A 16965-nucleotide genomic window follows, 5' to 3' on the forward strand; every position below is an offset into this window, starting at 1 on the left:
GTACATAGACTATATTAGCATAATCAATTTAATATCTCAAATAGTTCTACTTGTATGACAAAACAAAGTGATTCCATTCCCAAGTTCACGTCTCATTAACTCGAGGGGCTTATCGATAAGTGTTGACACCTGACATTCCAGGCCCACCTAAAACACTTTAGCAACCTCGACTTTTTGCGCTATCCGAGTATCACGATCAAGGGCCGGTCCGCCAGAGCTCTCAATTACCCCCTCACAATGGCGCCAATCGACCGCTGCTTGGCCTCCATGGCTAGGCTATCCCTCCTCCAGACTCCTCGGCCAGCAATTCCCACGATACCGAAGTTTCTTGCCCCGACAGCTGCTCAACAAGTTCGACAGGCTTCGGTTGTGAGAATCAAGAAGACTGGAAAGAAGAAGAAGGCGTTGCCCAAGGACTTTAAGAGACATAATCTGGCTAAGAGGGAATTTCCTCAATACTCGTTATGTGAAGCTATGAGGTCAGTGGGATTGGGAACATGGTACTAAGCGGGGGAGACTAATATTGTGCAGAGTCCTACGAGCTGTTGAAGTTGGACAACCGCCTGCTTCGGTCAAGTACGAAATTCACATCAACCTCAAGACCGCCCGAAACGGACCCGTCATCAAGAACAGCGTCCGACTTCCTCATCCCGTTCAGAGCGATTGGCGAATTGCCGTCATCTGCCCCGAAGGCAGCGAGATCGCCCAGCAAGCCACCGCCGCAGGTGCTGTGGCCGTCGGTCAAGAAACCCTCTTCGAAGCCATCAAAAAGGAGCAGATCAACTTCGACCGTCTCATCTGCCACGAGGCCAGCGAGGCAGCTCTCAACAAAGCCGGTCTAGGAAAGATCCTTGGTCCCAAGGGTCTCATGCCCAGCAAGCGTATGCGAACCATCGTCCCGGACGTCGTCAAGTCGATGCGAGACTCTGCTGGTGCAGCTGATTACCGTGAGAGACAGGGTGTTATCCGCATGGCTATCGGACAGCTGGGTTACTCGCCTGATCAGCTCAAGAACAACATCAAGGTGTTGCTGAACAAGGTCAAGGCGGAGTGTGCGGAGATTTCAGAGGAGGTGCACAAGGAGGTTCACGAGGTTATTCTCAGCACAACCCATGGACCTGGTATAAGCTTGAATGGAAAGTTGAAGGATGCAGAGGAGCAGATTACCCCCGAGGCATTGTCGAGCATCATGTAAAAATAGCCTTGAGCTTGTATAATTGTATCATATGTCATATTACGAATAGACCTTGTGAGCGTCGTGGGTATCATTATTCATTGCGGCTATGAACCGCCTCTGAGGGCCTTGACGGCCTCTGATTGTGCATCTAGCACTCTATATATCGCCAAACACTTTAGCACTCTATCCTGTCCTTTTACACCAGCCTTCTTGGCTTCTTTGAGAGCATTGCCCAAATCTAGCAGCAATGTGTTTCTGCACCGTGTCAGACGTTCCTCCATCTTGATCACAAACGGGGCATTTGGGTCTAAAGACTCGAGAAGCTTTGTGATGCGGCTGCATTCTTGTGCTGAGACAAGCAGTCTTGTGGGGGAGCTTCCATAATTGTCGTCCTCATCTTCCTCTTCGCTTTCTTCGTCCCAGTCTTCGTTGTTCGGTAGACTATCTAGGGATAGACGTTCTTCTAGTGATGAGAGACGTTCAGATAGCTCAATCATCTTTCGGCCCTTCTCGATGGCTGATCGGACACCACGTAGCTCGCCATTGAGGGTATTCGTCTCCTCTTTTCGCTCCATGACCTTTGTCTTGACTTCCTCTACAGCTCGTCGGAAACCAAGTAGAGAAACCTTGACATCTTCGACCTTGTCGTCGCCGCCGCGCAGTTCGCTGCCAAGTGAAAGAAAGGCTGTGTAGTTCGAATTGACAAGTTCGAGAAGTTCAGAGCTGATCGCAGCGCTTCTGTCGCGAAGATCTGATCGCAAGTCCTCGAGGGTCTGGTGACGATGTGGTAGAGCAGATAAATAGGCGGCAGGTTGGAAGTCTGGAGCTAAGAAGTCGGCTCGAGGGAGAGCTTCGGGGAATGGTAGAGGAGCATCTTCATCGATAGATGAAGTGTCGGAGCCGGAGAGCGTAAATGGAGCGGATACTCTGAGATCTGCCATTGGGTACGAGAGGTCGTTTGGCGCGGCGGCCATTTTTGTTGGTCGTATACCGTGTGGTAGGTTGTCTGTAAGTGTCTCGACGTAGGCTAAAGGTTAGGTGGCACGGATTTGGTAGAGGAGCTTCGGAGGTGAGGTTCGGCGGCGCTAGCCCTGATTGGACGTTGTGATCTTATTAATGGGCTTTAGATCGTGGAGCTGGCATTCATTTCCATACAAAATAAAAGGCATGCTATAATATCGGTCTTTTATAATTAAAATACATAAAAAATTCACGTATGGAATGTCTATTATCCATGCAAATTTTTGTTTTTATATCTTGTGATAGTCTCCTAAAAAAACAAGTGAACATAAAAACCCGTCTCGCCCACGGCCCTGGATCTAAGCTATCTGTTCCCGACACGAATACCGACTGCCAAGATCACCTCATCTGGAACTCCAAGTTCCGTGTGAGGAGTCACCTCTCATTGGCCATCACTGACATGTTGGTTCGAGACTTGCTCCGTGTAACCTGGCAAAAGGATTAGCTCCGTGGAGATCGAGTGCTGGACACCATGACTGGATCAAGTGGATGGGGGCAAAGAGAAACCGAGACGAAGCGGATCACATTACGTTTGACGAGCTGATCCCAAGAATGTGTTTACCGAGGATAAGTCCAGGCTAGAGGACAGCTGGCTTGAGTGTATTGAAGATCGAGAACCGGAGTTAGCCAAGATACTATTACCAGTATAGACAAAGGTTTCGGTTGATTGGTTTTATCGAACATCGAGCCTCTTCAAATTGACCTTGTCAGATGTCAAAAATCCCGATTGTTTCAGGCGGCGTTGGACCCTTGCTACAGTCCAATGTCACATCATCTGGCCCCAAGCTCGGTAGACCGAAGCTTGCCCCAACGTTCACCGCACGAACCGCCAGCCGCTGGGTGGAAGGAAGATGCAAGTTCAATTAAGGTCCTATGATCGGCTATTCAAGTCCGGATATAACAACTTTTTACCCACGTGAGCGGGACATTTCCCAACAGTTCGCCGCAAATTCCATAAAAGTTCCGCGCCTGTGTAAAGAGACGGTTGAGAGTTGCTATTGCACAGCGAAGTCGGAGTAAGACCCTGGGATCGGCACTAAAGTTATGCATGCTGAAAAGATCTTATCTGATGGCTGCGTGATCACGGATTCGCTCGTGCAACTCCGACTTATGCCGGCCAAGTCCAGGTGAGCCCCGAGCCTCGGACGAATTAAGAAGGTGAGTGTCAATGCTTTGGAGGGGCTTCAGTGGAGGAATCTGTTCAACAGAGAACGACCATTGGAGATCTTCAGTGATGACGCTACCTTTCGTTACATTATGACGAGAATGCGAATATCCTGCAACATGATTCGAACTGCCGCGGAGCATTATCAGCAAGATCGACGAGCTACTGCTGATAAAACGCCGAATTCTGACTGTCGCGTCAATAATTGAGTTTTAATAACTTGCTATAAGGGTCTCACGGTTGGATGCGTTCAGGTGTTGCGGAGCCACAATAAATTATGACTGATTAGATCCTCCGCTGAGACTGGAAGCCTGAAGAATGCCTGGTCGGCAATCATATTACGAGAAAAGTTGCTGTTCAACTCGGTCGTAATCTGATGGAACTGAATCTGGGTGGTTGTCTCTGAATGCCTGGCGCAGATAATTCGTGCCTGGCGTGTGACGTCCGCAAAACTTTTATCAATCAAATCTTATCAATCTGATCAGATCCACTATCGTCTCCTTGAATCGGACCATTGGCTTCCCAACCGTCGGTTGTGCTCGGGGCACAAAAGTAACGAGGCACCCCGCGATTAATTTCCTTCTCTGCTACCCTTTCTCCTCTCTTCAACTTTGTTCTGATTGATTGATGATCCTTCACAAATCTTCCGGCTTCTGTACTTGGATGGGTTCATCACCTTATCAATCTGTCAACCTGGCTCTCAGCCGTTATCAATCAACCGAAGCTAAAGCCGAGATCGCACCGAGCTGTCACATCGCAGTTGCGTCAGCTTCGGTCCCAATCAATCTTATCAATCTGCAGCATTGACTGTCAACTGAAACCACCATTGAGGTCCACGAAGAGCTCGAATTAGAACTCAAAACAATAACAACTCCATTACGACGATTTTAATTTGACAATCTTGGTTCGGCAATTCTTTCAAGATTTACCTCTCGGAACTCCGACCCGATTTGGAGCGACCGACCGAAAAGAGAACCGATCTCGCCACAACCACAACATCTATTACTCGTCGACTCCCACCATGTCGGCTTCATCACCTCAGTCCATTGCATCCCCTGGAGCTGGGACACCTGTCACTTCACACTCAGGAACCAGGCATCGTGCCATCTCAGCTGCACCAAGTCCTGCTGCCTCACCAGCCACATCCGGTCCCCACAGCCACAGGACGCCACTCTCCATTAAGCCGAGTGCGAAGCCACCTCCACCCACACAACCTCAGCAGCGCACTGCTCTTCCTTCCATCAACAAGATGGCCATGTCGTCCGTAATCAGCCCCCAGCCGGCTCCTCCGGAGCCTCCAAAGGTGTCTATGACTTCTAAAGAATGGGTGATCCCTCCAAGGCCCAAGCCTGGCAGGAAGCCCGCTACCGATACACCACCCACTAAGCGCAAGGCTCAAAACCGCGCAGCTCAGAGGGCCTTCCGTGAGAGGAGGGCTGCTCGTGTTGGAGAGCTTGAGGAACAACTTGATCAGCAACGTGAGGCCCAGGAGAAACATGAATCGGAACTCAAGGACAAGATTCACGAACTTGAACTCGATGTCCAATCCTTCCGTTCTAGATGCATGTTACTTGAAAACATGCTGGAGCGGGAGAGACAGGACCGTATCAGAGTCGAGACCGAAGCCGAGACCCTCAAACGTCGTCTAGATGAAGGTGTCTTTAACTCAAATTTTCAATCCCGAAGCATGGGTTCTCAGCACCCGTTTGAAGGACTTCACAGTCCCACCAGCCAGGGACCGAGACACAGTCTTCCTGATGCACGACCTGATCGTCAATCAGGCCACTCCTTTTCCATCTCCCAAATCATCTCTCCCCCAGAAACCCTCGATATGAGCACGTCCAATGATGCTGAGACAGCCATGACTTGTGGCAACTGTTCTCCAAATGGACCTTGTGCTTGTGCCGAGGAGGTACTGAACTCGGCGGCTAACGGCTGCGGCAAGTGCACTCTTACATCAAATTGCCAATGTCTTGACGAAGTAGCTGAGGCCCTTGATCGATCTCAAGAGTTGAAGCGTCCTGCTTCACCATCGGCCAATGTATCTACTGAAAAGAGGCATCGGTCCAATGCCGACGCCGAGACTGATTTCACAGCCATGTTCTCTCGCAAGACCCAAGAAGCCTTTTCTGCTCCTTCTCAACTCCCTTCCATGGACTCAATGCCTTTTAGAGATGGCTGCGGCTTCTGCAAGGACGGTACCTATTGCGTCTGCGCTGATACCGCTCTCGCTACTCCCGCCATGACTCCTAATGATACTCTTCCTCCCATCTCTCAGCAGGTTCAGACCCCACCTCCTGAAGATACTGATCCTCCTATTCTCGCTATGGAGATGACGGCCGATGGTGCTGTCAAGCTTCCTCCTCGCCGTCCCCAGAATCAATCAACCGAGCGTCGTGGCTGTGGTCCCAACGGACCTGGTACTTGCGCTCAGTGTCAGGCCGATCCCAAGTCTGGACTGTTCTGCCGCCTGATGGCCGCCAACTTAAACCGTAAGGGCGGTAGCTCTGGTGGCTGCTGTGGTGGCAAGGGTGCTGGTGGCGGCTGCTGTAAGACCCAGAAGCCACCGCAACCAGAGAAGATCAATCTCCCAAGTCTACCAAGCCTGGGCTTGAGTTGCGCTGAGGCATACCAGACACTATCCAGTCATCGCAACTTTTCCAAGGCGGCGGATGATATTGGTTCTTGGTTGCCGAAGCTCAAGGCCACACCTAGACCTGGTACTCGGCCAGCACCCCCGGGTGCGATGATGCCGATTGAGGTTGAAGCAGCAAGTATAATGAGCGTCCTGAAGGATTTTGATATTCGGTTTGGGAGGGGAATTTAATGGGATCCCAAGCCGTTAAACTGGATGAAAGATATTGAGTACATGAAAAAAAAATGGTGATTTAATGAGCATACAGCTCGTGACAGAGTTGCGGCATGCCTAATATGGCACTGGTTTGGGTTTTGGTTGGAGCGTTGATATTATACCCTTCATTGGCTAAGATGTGGACTTCACTTGTCTATGCATCTATGAATTTATGCGTCTATTAAGATGAATGCTCTTGACGTGAGACATGTCCCGGCGATGCGTTTAATAATGTGTGCATAGCAGGGTTCTAGAAGAACTTTGTGCAACTAGGGTGAGCTTGTATGATTTGGCCAGTCAGAGACGTAGACGAAGTAGATGGGATAAGTGCACCGATTGAGCTAGAAGCACAGTGTCCAAAGTGCCATGTGGCTGTAGGGTATAACCTAGGTGTAGAGCCTCAGCAGTGAGCTGGAATGACAGCTACGTCGATGGGTGTTGATGACTGTTCATGAGTAATGCCAACACACCATGGCCAAGCATGGCAACCTGTCAACCGCTGTTGGGGTAGTCACGCGCTGACGTGCATGAAAGGAAAAACATCCTCGGCTGAATGAGGACATACATAGGACCTGGGGAAAAGGCGGGAGCGAGATACGGATGAAGTTGTCGTGAACTGTTGGGAGGTGGTGGAGTTTTGATGGTGGAGCAGCATGGCCAGCGCACCGCCTGTACAAAATACAATCCGAGTCGAGCAGGTAGCACAAAATGTCGTTCACTAGATATTCAGACGAATAAGGATAGTTGCATTAGACTAAAGTGGCGAGTTGGAGCCGGAGGCAGCTGAGAATAGTCGATGATATACCGAATACGGCTGCATGACTGGCTAGAGAGTCGACGAGTCGGTCTGTCTAACAAATATGAATGGCTGGGGGCCTCTCGGGGAGCTCTCAGCGCAGAACTCGTCTGGCAGTCAGTGATTGGAAGAGGATGCATGTGGAGGTAAGCGCATGATTGGTGTCTTGGTGGTCTTGGGGGGGATGGATGCGTTGGCACACACAACCCAGCTGCTGCTTGTAGAGTTGCAGCAACTGTTGTCTTTGCCTCGCATACAGGGAACTGGCGTGGTGCGATCAGATTGGTTGCTGGTGTGGATGGGGGGAGGGGGGTTTGGGTACATTGTGCGATGCTGAAGGTCTGGTAGGAGGACGATATCAATTGTTAGAGGGGAGGTATTTGTTTGAAAAGAACAGCTTGTTATCTTTCATCACATGTTATTCGACGGTTCGAGGTTTTTCTTGGTTTCATTGATGAATATCGTGAGTTGTATAAGTGGACGAGGCAATAGTTTAAACCCTGGTAACTTACAATACAGGTGTAAAATTACCCGATAGTAAAAGTCAATCCGAACACGGGGACATGCAGGTGCTTCTTGTTTTGTTTGTTTATACCTATCATTCATCTTGAATTTCTTCTTGTCCTTGTCTACTGTCTCTTGTCCTCGTGGCCATAATTGCCTGGTTCGATGTTCATGTCCCTTAAATTGCTGGCTGGCGGGAATGCATGACAACTCATAACCAAAGTTACACAGATAGTAAACAAGATACACTTTCTGCCGCCGAGATTACTTACTCCTACATTGTAAATCAGGCACACACATTCACGCTGCAAGTCATGATTGTCCTACCGTCATAGTCGATCATGACTTGGTTCAACCTGTGGATGCCTTGCTTGTTCCACTCTCAACCATAACGACGGGACAAGAACAGGTGTTCACGACAGGGCGCAAGTCTTTCTGCTCCGGGGCAAGACCCAAGGTCCACAGCCTAAATCCACAGCTTCCTCAAGAGCCGCCAGTCTTTTTAAACAACTCAGCCTCGATATTTGTTTAACCTAACTCATAGGTGCTTGATTGTAGCGCTTGGGCATTGCCAACGCACAGCTCATGACCCGGCCCGACCGACCAGGGCAGGGAAAAGAGACCGCCCAGCGCTGATGGGCACGTGCGAATCGCACAGGGCTTCAGGTACCGACCCACAGCAGAGCTGTTTGGCCAATTGACTCTCATGCTCACCCGCATTGCCGCGACGTTCCCGACTGTAACAGGTCTAGCGTGTAGCATCTGCCAACGATGCTCTGTACCCACTACCGTAGCGCACCGCCTGTTCCCGTCCGTTATAGCGAGGTAGCTAGGTAGCGTACCTAAGGGAGGGACGGGGAGGGGATACTTCTACCCCATCATATTGGATCCTGTGCTTATCCCAGTCCCAAGTCCAGTCCGATCTCGTTGTTCATGGTTGTTTGTTTCTGTTTCTGGTTTGTCTGAGCCTGCCTGCCTGCATCAGCGTCTGGTCTATGCTGCAGTCGGTCGGCGCAACCGACAGGTGCCAGTTGTGAGGCCCCTTCTGTCGCTGTTTATTACAAGCACCATATCATCCATAGCATAGTCCCTCTATTCCCACGATACCTTGCCTTGCCTTGCACCTACCTACTTCTCCCCCACCTCCAAATACTCCCCTCAACTCCCTCCTCTCTCCTCCCACATCTTCTCTCTTCTCTCCTCTTCTCCTGAGCAGCAATAGACATACTCCTCCCTCGTTCTTCGTATCTCTCTGTCTTGCATTGTTTTGACCAAAACTCGACGTGCGACTCCAACTCGTGATACGATCCTGGTCCTTCATACGCTAGAACTTTTTGGAACGCGCCATCCATCATCTCAGGTTCCAACCTCGCGCCCTGTCATTCCTTACTTGCTCCAATCTTCGCTGGCAGGTCTGGCACCCGTTCTCGAATCCTCGTACAACCACGTATTCATTGCGACTTGCTCTTCCGCCTGCATTTGTCGAGTCATATACCTTTGTTTACAAGCCAGTGAGCGGCGCCTCACGACAGCTATAATAGCTGCTCATCTGCGACGTAGAGTTTCCTGAGCTCAGAATGGTTTCTATGCAACGATCTTTGTCTTCACCTGTCCGCATTCATTCTGCTCCTAGTACGTCTCCGACGTTGCCCCTCAGCCATAGTCTGAACATCCCGACTGCTGGCTGTGCCTGACTCTGCATACAACTTTTGCTAATTAACGGTAGCTGTGTCCGCTGTAGCGCAAGATTCGGGGTCGCCCCCGCCATCTGTCGATATTCATGTACAACCATCTCGATCTCGACGACGACGCTCTCCGAGCCCTAGCCCAACCCGTGAATCGAAGCAGACATCACAACGACAGACCGAAGACAGAGACCATCGGGGTCATGGTCAACAACATTCACCAGTCATGTCGTCAAGAAAGCCCATTGTGGCACAGCCGAATATGCCAGGCCAGCCTTCACCAAGAAATAGCCCCCGGGTCTCGTCTCTAAAGCCTAGCGACAACGACAGTGAGGGGCATTCTCCATTTAAGCCATTATTACAAGATGTTTCGCAATACACAAATCCACATCTTTCCCCCGAATCCGAAAGTACAACACTCGAAGAGCTGGCTCATTTAGTACGACTGTCCAAATACCAGGAGCGAAAGCGCGCAAACACCCGTCTGCGTCTCCAGAGGAATTTGGTTTCTACCGCTCTCAGCGCCCGTTTGACCCGTTGCGGAGAAATAGCTCATCGTAATTTGGTCGACAGTTTCCGTCGTGACGACAAGGAGAACTTTGCCGCTCTCCACAGCGCCATCCATGATGTACGCAACAGCTGCGATGAACTTCGTCGTTATGCTCTTCTCGATCCCGAGATGGAAGGTCTCGCCTCAGCCGGTCTCGCATCTTCTGAAAGTTTGGATACCCCTACTAACTCGGCAGCTCTTGGTCCTCTCCAATCCATTACACCATTTTTGAACGACATTTCTGCCTCTGCTCGCGATACGTTTTTGGATTTTCTCACACAGCTCCGTACAAACCCGGATTATTTGGCTACTCGTATATGTTCCCTGTCAAGTTCCGAGTTGAACTCATTCTTGTCTTATCATAAAGGTTTGGAGCCCGTGGAATCCGTCCTTCCTTTCCATGGGCGTTCCGGAGGTAGAGCTCACGCAAGCGCGTCCGGACGAAACAGCACTGCTGTGGATATAGAACGATTGCTGTCTTTCCAACGACACGACCCCTTGTCCATCCTCATCCACACCTGTTTTGCCAACTCTGCTGGGCCTGACAGCTCTGAGGATCAACGACGTACAGAAATCTGGGCTACTGCTTTGGCACGACTGATCTCTGAACCCAAATCCACTGGGGAGCATTTCTTGATTTCAGTTCTCAATATTTGGACGGCAATGCGTGACTGGTCTGGCAAATCCAATATGGAATGGTATCTGATGAAGATCCTCGAGGATGGAGCCTTTTTGCTCGACCGAGCAGAAGACCAGCATGGGACACGATTCAACTTATCCGACTGGAACCATTCAGATGAAGTTGCAGCCAAGGAGTTCTACGAGCGCGCAGTAAACCAACTATTTGAGCTTGTCGACGATGAAGATGCTACTGGAATCCCTGAAGGACTTTTGGAACTTGGAAATGCCATTTTGAGAAAGCTCGAAAACAAGTATGTCGAAAACACCTCCCGTTGGTTAGTTTGGAGATGCCTCTTCTTCGTTTTCCTTTTGGGCGTCATTATCCATCCAGAGTCGTACGGAATGCTGGCCGAGTATCACATCACGCCTTATGCGCGCGAAAAGATCCTTAAAAAGGTAGCCATGAAGGCTCATGAGTATGTTTCCAGCATGTGGAGTGGTAAGCCTTCGGCAACATGTGTTCCTGTGGACATCCCACCGAAAATCAAGGGCCATGTGGAAAGTATTCTCGCTCGTTTCCAAGGATCACGATCCAAGGTTCCGGCTGCCAAACTCCTTCCAGCGAGGTCCATCACGTCCTTGCGAGAAACCAAGGAGGTCCATCCTTATCTGGTAATTAGCCCTGCTGATATCGCGACCTTGGTGAATGCCATATTCCCCGAAAGAAGACCCCACTCGGCTTCAGGAAGCTTTAGATCAGGACCGGCCTCCATTTCCGGGATGTCTGCTATCTCGCAGCCCATCTCCATGTCAAACCCAAGGAACAACTTTGAGACTGCCTCGATCATCAGCACCAGCGCTTCTTCGGTATTTAGTGACACTACCACAAGAGACGGGTATCTAGATGAACAGACATCAGTGACACCTCAGCGATACTCTCCACCAGCAATGGACTCGGAGATGCAGAGACGTCTGAACAAGTATGAGGATGACGGCTACCGGCTGCGCCTGGCACTCCACGAGATGACGCAGAATCTTGGTTCTGACATTGTCCGTGGATCATGCCACCCTTGCGCTGAGCGATGGCTTGTGCTCTTCATCTCCGCTGATGGAAAGAGTCTTTCTACAAACATGACATTCGACCCTGATGATGAACTGGATGACGATGAAAACTCATCCAGCACTGACACGGATGAGGAAGATGCTCCAGATGGACCCGAACTCGGCAAGGACTACCATCAGCTTCGAGACTCCATCCTCAAGCTTGTCGAGGACTATGAGATCCCTCGAAGCCTCGAGCCTGAAAACAGGACACAATTGAGTAACCGTGCTTCTGGCTTGAAGCGATACAAGTCAAAGACTAGAATTATCACCACAGAGCGGTCAATGGCCAGCCGCAACCCATACAGGAAACAGCTTGGCAAAGAGACGAACGATAAACGAGAGGCCTCTATCCCTGAGGTCGAGACTAAGGACGACAAGCCAGAAGCCGTTCTCATTACAATGCTCAAGGCGGCCTCGTCGCAATCCAAGGCTCTTGCCGACTTTGTCTCGTCTCACCAGTATTGGAAGACACTCAATCAGCTCAATGCCCTCGCGTCCCCTTCGCTTCGAGAGAATGGGTTCGCAGTCCTCATCAACATCTTCTCTCGTGGCCCCAGAGACTCTATCCGTCGATCTGCTTCCGCCATTGAAGAGTATGACGCTTGGCTCGTCTGGCTGAAGCAGAGTCAAGAACGCCACGAGGGTATCATCGATCGCATGATGAAGCGGGTACGAGCTGTGCGTGACAAGATGTGGTACGTGACAGATGTGCGCAACTCAAAAGAGTATGCCCACAGTCGCGATATTTGTCAAGCCCTGAAGACCATGGGCATGCCTCGTCGCTGGAACTCTTTCCAACGATCTCGTGCCCACATGGCCAGAGGTCCAAGTGCATCCTATCTGTATCGCACCGAATCACAGATCATGGATCTGCTTGCTGCGTCAGAGGAACAAGGAGGACCAAACAAACTGAGCGATGATCCTGCCGAGGCGACTGCAGCTTGGCTTCAGAACCGTGGCATCGAGAACTTCTGTAGGGGTGAAGAACGTATTCACCGCTTCTGCTACGAGGTTGACAAGTGCATATCAAGACTGGTCGGTGAGACTATTCGAGAGGCGCCTGTCTTGTGGTCCAGTGAGTTGTACAAGCGTGACAAGCTTGGATATGATCGCGCAAGGGCCAGAGAAAAGGAACTTTCCTGGAATGGAGATGATTCTGGAAGCATCATCAGCGAACAAGATCGCAAGTTCAGTCCGACTTCCAGCAGGCCCAACTCCCTTGCGCGAGACCTCAGGTCGCTGTCAATTCACAGCCCCAGCCAGCAGTCACTTGACTCAGTTCGACAGAGCATGCCTCGGGCAAGCTCGGCGCTCTCAGATATTCTCGATGGGCAAGAGTACTTTGACCGTGCTTCGCCTGCACACACAAATGACTCGGCAAGCACCTTCTGGTCACCGTTCCAGCCGATCATGTCTCCCAGTTCAGGAGCTTCTCGGGGGTACTCTCCTACTACAAGTCTGACCAACCTCTCGACCACATTCTCTCATCCAGCTCATCACGGCACTGCTCCATCTACTTCAAGCTTCTCTACAGGACGTCCCGGAACGTCGGCATCATCTCAAGAGACAGTTTTCCAGCAGCAGAAAGTTGATGATGAGAAGACACGCTTCTTGAACGAACTGAGACAATCCCTCACCAGCCTTTTGCTTTCCGACCTCGGCAACCAAGTTTTCTCACGGGGCTCTGAGACTGATGGTTGGTTCGATCAGTTGGGACAGCAGTGCATTGATCGTAAAGACGCTTTGGATCGTCGAGCTCGACGTCGATCCGAGATCAAGGAGAAGCGAAGTTCGGGGCGACCACGAGTTATTGAGAAGAAGAAGAGTTTTGGCAATCTACGGGGCGCTGGTGATGATCGTGCTTCAGAAACCTCGGAATCTCTCCCTCTGGGCTCTACTGAGGAATCAAGCACCAGCGCCTCCACACCACGCCTGTCGGTGGCGAAGGAAGACAAAGAGAAGACAGAATTCCCTTTCAAAAAGGCATATCAGCGACTGCTGAACATGTTTTGCGTACACCCCAACCCTTATGCGAAGCTCAATGCTCTGCATGAACTTGAGAACCTTATTGTAGCTGCGCTGCAATCAAGCGGACAGAAGAGGCCACGATGGAATCGATCTGATGCTGGGTCAAGCGTGGTAACGGAGCACAACACCAATGCCCGTCCTACACCACTGGAAGGGACAATCGACAATGTCAGAGAACGTCGATCGCAAGCGCAACAATCTCAACTTCAAACGCCCTTCTTCGGTCCTCGACAGGCCAATTCTGAGACAAGGTCAATTATGTCGGGAGGAAACGTCAACACCGACATCATCACCAAAGAGCTGCAGGCTCTCTTCCGAGAAGCATCAATCCGACCAAAGACACTATTCCGCGACCTGCAGTTCATCGCATCTTTCGTCCCACCTTCGGTGCTGGACAAGCAGGAACGTGGCAAAGCATTCTGGAATACTGCACTGGCAGCTCTCAAGCTCAAGTCAGAAGTGTGTCGAACAATGGTTGAGATGGCAGATGAAGTAGTTGCAGCACACACACATGTGCGAAAGCCAAACGACAGCACGATACCAGACGTGCCACAGTCTACAACAGGCACACCACCACCGCCATCCACAACATACAAATTGGATGACGCGGGTAAGATGTGGACAATCACGGCCAAGGAAGGATTCCCAACAGCACAGCGCGAGCTTGCGTTGTTCTACCTTTCGAACCCGGAATACGTTGAGCGGACAACGCTCCCTCTTTCAAAGCCTCGCGAGGTGTTTAAGCAGACAGTCATGGACAAATATGGACGTCTGGGCAACGGAGGAGGCCGCACCGGGTTTTCAAGCGGAGGCGAAGGCAAGGAGAGCGATGTGAGAAGTGACCCAGGACTGATGTGTGTCGCGGTTCACTGGATGGAAGCGGCCGAGCATGGAGGCGACGAGCTGGCGACGAGCTTCCTGCGACAGAATGAGTTTATGGGTGGTCGCTGAGTTGCTTGCTGGTGCTGGTGCTGAATATTATACCCCCCGTGTTTTTATGTTTGGCGCTTGGGCGTCTATAAGATTTATATGGATGCTTTATAGAGGGCGAGATGACTTTTTTTTTATTTTTTTGGATGCATTTTCATGATTAGATGTTTATGGAGATATGCATTGACGCAGGGTTTTTTGTTACATGAGATACCATGTGTGGGCATGTATGGTGTTAATACTGGTAGAAAGCCAGTTCTTTTACATAAAATGCTATTACTATTGGATTGCTTCCCCTTCATTCTTGTTCAATCGTGGATCGTTGTTCAAGTGACATGTCAGACTAAAATACCCTGAAAGCTGATGGTATTGGATGAATGGAGGGATGTGAGAAAGGGGCAAGGGCCATGATTCGGTGGATCAATAGCGTCCAAGGTCCCCTCATCCGAACCTTAACGTCATTTTGATCAATTCCATGTTCTCACCTCATTCAATCATCTCATCTAAGAATACACACAGAAAAGAGCTGTGACTTGATTGCACGAGTTGTGCAAGTTGGACGCTGAGTCACGTAAGTACATCGAGCAGTACGTACGTGCCACTGGCATGAAGTCTTTACTGACACTTCCCGTCTCTATCTAGACGTACATTTAGTGGAGCGACTGCCTGTTTGCTGCCTGTTCAGATCTACCACTGTGATTAACTTACTACAACTTTATCACCCATGCGATAAACCTACTCTTGTTTTTCACACGGCCAACTCCCTCTTCATCTCTTCCTCTTCTAAACTTTACAAAACTCATCCTAAGTTTCTATAAAATTTTATCAAATTTTACAGAACTTTGCAAAACTTCGCAACATGACAGCCGACTCAGACACCGCCATGGCCGATATCAGTACCCCCTCGACGGCTGCCACAGCAATTTCTCCATTCCAACGAATCCCTCTCGAGGTTCTCCTACGGATTACTTACTTCCTCACCACTCCTGAACTAGGGAATGTCCGTCTGACATGTCGCTCAATCGAGCAGGCTTTGTACACTACCTTTACCAATGAGTTCTTCACCCGCAAGCAGTTTATGATCTCAGAAACAAGTCTACAGGCTCTGATTGACATCTCAAAGAGTAGACTCAGTCCTCATCTACGCAAAGTGCATTTTGGGCTGGACAGATTTGCGCACGCCCTGCAAGTCCACGGCCACAATGCTAGGACGGCGAGGCAGATGGAGTTGTACAATGGTCAGTTCTCTCTGCTGAGTACGGGGTATCACAGGGATATGCTTGTAGAGGCCTTCAAGAACCTGGAGAATCTTGAAGATGTTGTCATTCGCGACTTCAACTCGGTCCGCCGCACACGCGATGGCCCAAATAGACAGTGGACAAGCTACGGATCGACTACAGCTTTGAGGGAAACGGGGTCTCGCCCTGGCCAGAACAGCGGTATGGCCTGGGGACCCGATACCTCTACAGCCTACGGAAGCACCATCTTCACATCTGTGCTCTTCGCCCTCGGCCAGGCGGGTGCGAAGCCAAAGGGCATTGAGCACATGTCGCATTCTAGGAATCATCTGCGAGATTGTGCCTTCAATATCCCTTCGTATATGGAGGCCTCGGTCACACCTGTTTTGGAGAATCTTGAGAAGCTACACATCGATATCGATTTGCTCGGCGGCAGCGACTTCTCTAGCGACGATGCTGCTGGCCATTCGTCGACTGCAGATATGATGCTTCGCCGGTTTCTCCTCAAATTAAAGAACATCAAGCACCTGCGCATCAACGAGACCCATAGTAGTGTTACTGGTCCCGGTATGCTTCTTGGGTGGCTAGGTCGCGAGAATGCTACATCGTCAGCGCCTCCAGCACCTGGGCCGTCTTCTGCCCCTGGATCACCTCTTGCGCCCCCTGAACCCTCACCTGAATACCACCAGTTGGAAGAGCTCAATTTTGGCATGATGAATGTGGAGCCTCAACACCTCCTCGCCGTCACCCGAAAATTCGCGCCTACGCTCAAGAGACTAGAGCTACACAAGATCACCCTCCGGCGACGGCTCCCAGATGGCCACTCAGGAACGCCGCCAAAAGTAAGCTTTTGGAATAAGTTTCTAGAGAAGCTGAAAGACATCCCCAACCTCGATTTGCGGCACATCAAAATCAGTTTTCCTCAGCAGCAGTGGGCGTCACGACCGAGCCGGTCTTTTGTCGCCTTCGAAGGTTCGAAAGAAAGCGTGAAGCAGTATACCGGAACGGATTGGAGGTACTTCGTTGGGCACGAGATGATGCCCAAGATCAACGTGCTATGGCCGAGTGAAGATAGCAGTGCGGAGGAGGATGAGGATGATGACGGTATTTGGGACCTATATGCGCTTGATCTGTAAGCGCCGGGTTGGCTAACGATGTATGATACAGATGATTCCGACGACGACGACGACGATGATGAGGAATAGCTGAGAGTATCAGGCGGATTGCATTTTAATTATTCAGGACCTAATCTAAGGTCTTCTAAGTCTACACTAAATTATCCTAAACTACTCATCC

The 16965-nt window shown here is 50.4% G+C and overlaps 5 protein-coding genes across 5 annotated transcripts; 4 read left to right on the plus strand and 1 right to left on the minus strand.

The window, feature by feature from the left end:
- Window positions 1-237: 237 nt before the first annotated feature.
- J7337_006543 (uncharacterized protein) lies at window positions 238-1195 on the plus strand (the record flags this gene model as incomplete). Its single annotated transcript, XM_044824205.1, has 2 exons — window positions 238-479; window positions 532-1195. The coding sequence occupies 2 exons, from the start codon at window positions 238-240 to the stop codon at window positions 1193-1195; spliced, it is 906 nt and encodes a 301-aa protein (XP_044679862.1).
- Window positions 1196-1281: 86 nt separating this feature from the next.
- Window positions 1282-2151, minus strand: J7337_006544 (uncharacterized protein; the record flags this gene model as incomplete). The annotated part of the gene is made up of 1 exon (XM_044824206.1): window positions 1282-2151. One exon carries the CDS (start codon window positions 2149-2151, stop codon window positions 1282-1284), a length of 870 nt encoding a protein of 289 aa, XP_044679863.1.
- A 2232-nt stretch (window positions 2152-4383) lies between these two features.
- J7337_006545 (uncharacterized protein) lies at window positions 4384-6189 on the plus strand (the record flags this gene model as incomplete). The annotated part of the gene is made up of 1 exon (XM_044824207.1): window positions 4384-6189. The coding sequence occupies one exon, from the start codon at window positions 4384-4386 to the stop codon at window positions 6187-6189; it is 1806 nt and encodes a 601-aa protein (XP_044679864.1).
- A 3235-nt stretch (window positions 6190-9424) lies between these two features.
- J7337_006546 (uncharacterized protein) lies at window positions 9425-14452 on the plus strand (the record flags this gene model as incomplete). The annotated part of the gene is made up of 1 exon (XM_044824208.1): window positions 9425-14452. The coding sequence occupies one exon, from the start codon at window positions 9425-9427 to the stop codon at window positions 14450-14452; it is 5028 nt and encodes a 1675-aa protein (XP_044679865.1).
- Window positions 14453-15290: 838 nt separating this feature from the next.
- J7337_006547 (uncharacterized protein) lies at window positions 15291-16805 on the plus strand (the record flags this gene model as incomplete). The annotated part of the gene is made up of 1 exon (XM_044824209.1): window positions 15291-16805. The coding sequence occupies one exon, from the start codon at window positions 15291-15293 to the stop codon at window positions 16803-16805; it is 1515 nt and encodes a 504-aa protein (XP_044679866.1).
- Window positions 16806-16965: the final 160 nt, after the last annotated feature.

The sequence above is a fragment of the Fusarium musae genome, chromosome 5 (assembly GCF_019915245.1).
Source record: "Fusarium musae strain F31 chromosome 5, whole genome shotgun sequence".
Classification (NCBI taxonomy): Eukaryota; Fungi; Ascomycota; class Sordariomycetes; order Hypocreales; family Nectriaceae; genus Fusarium; species Fusarium musae.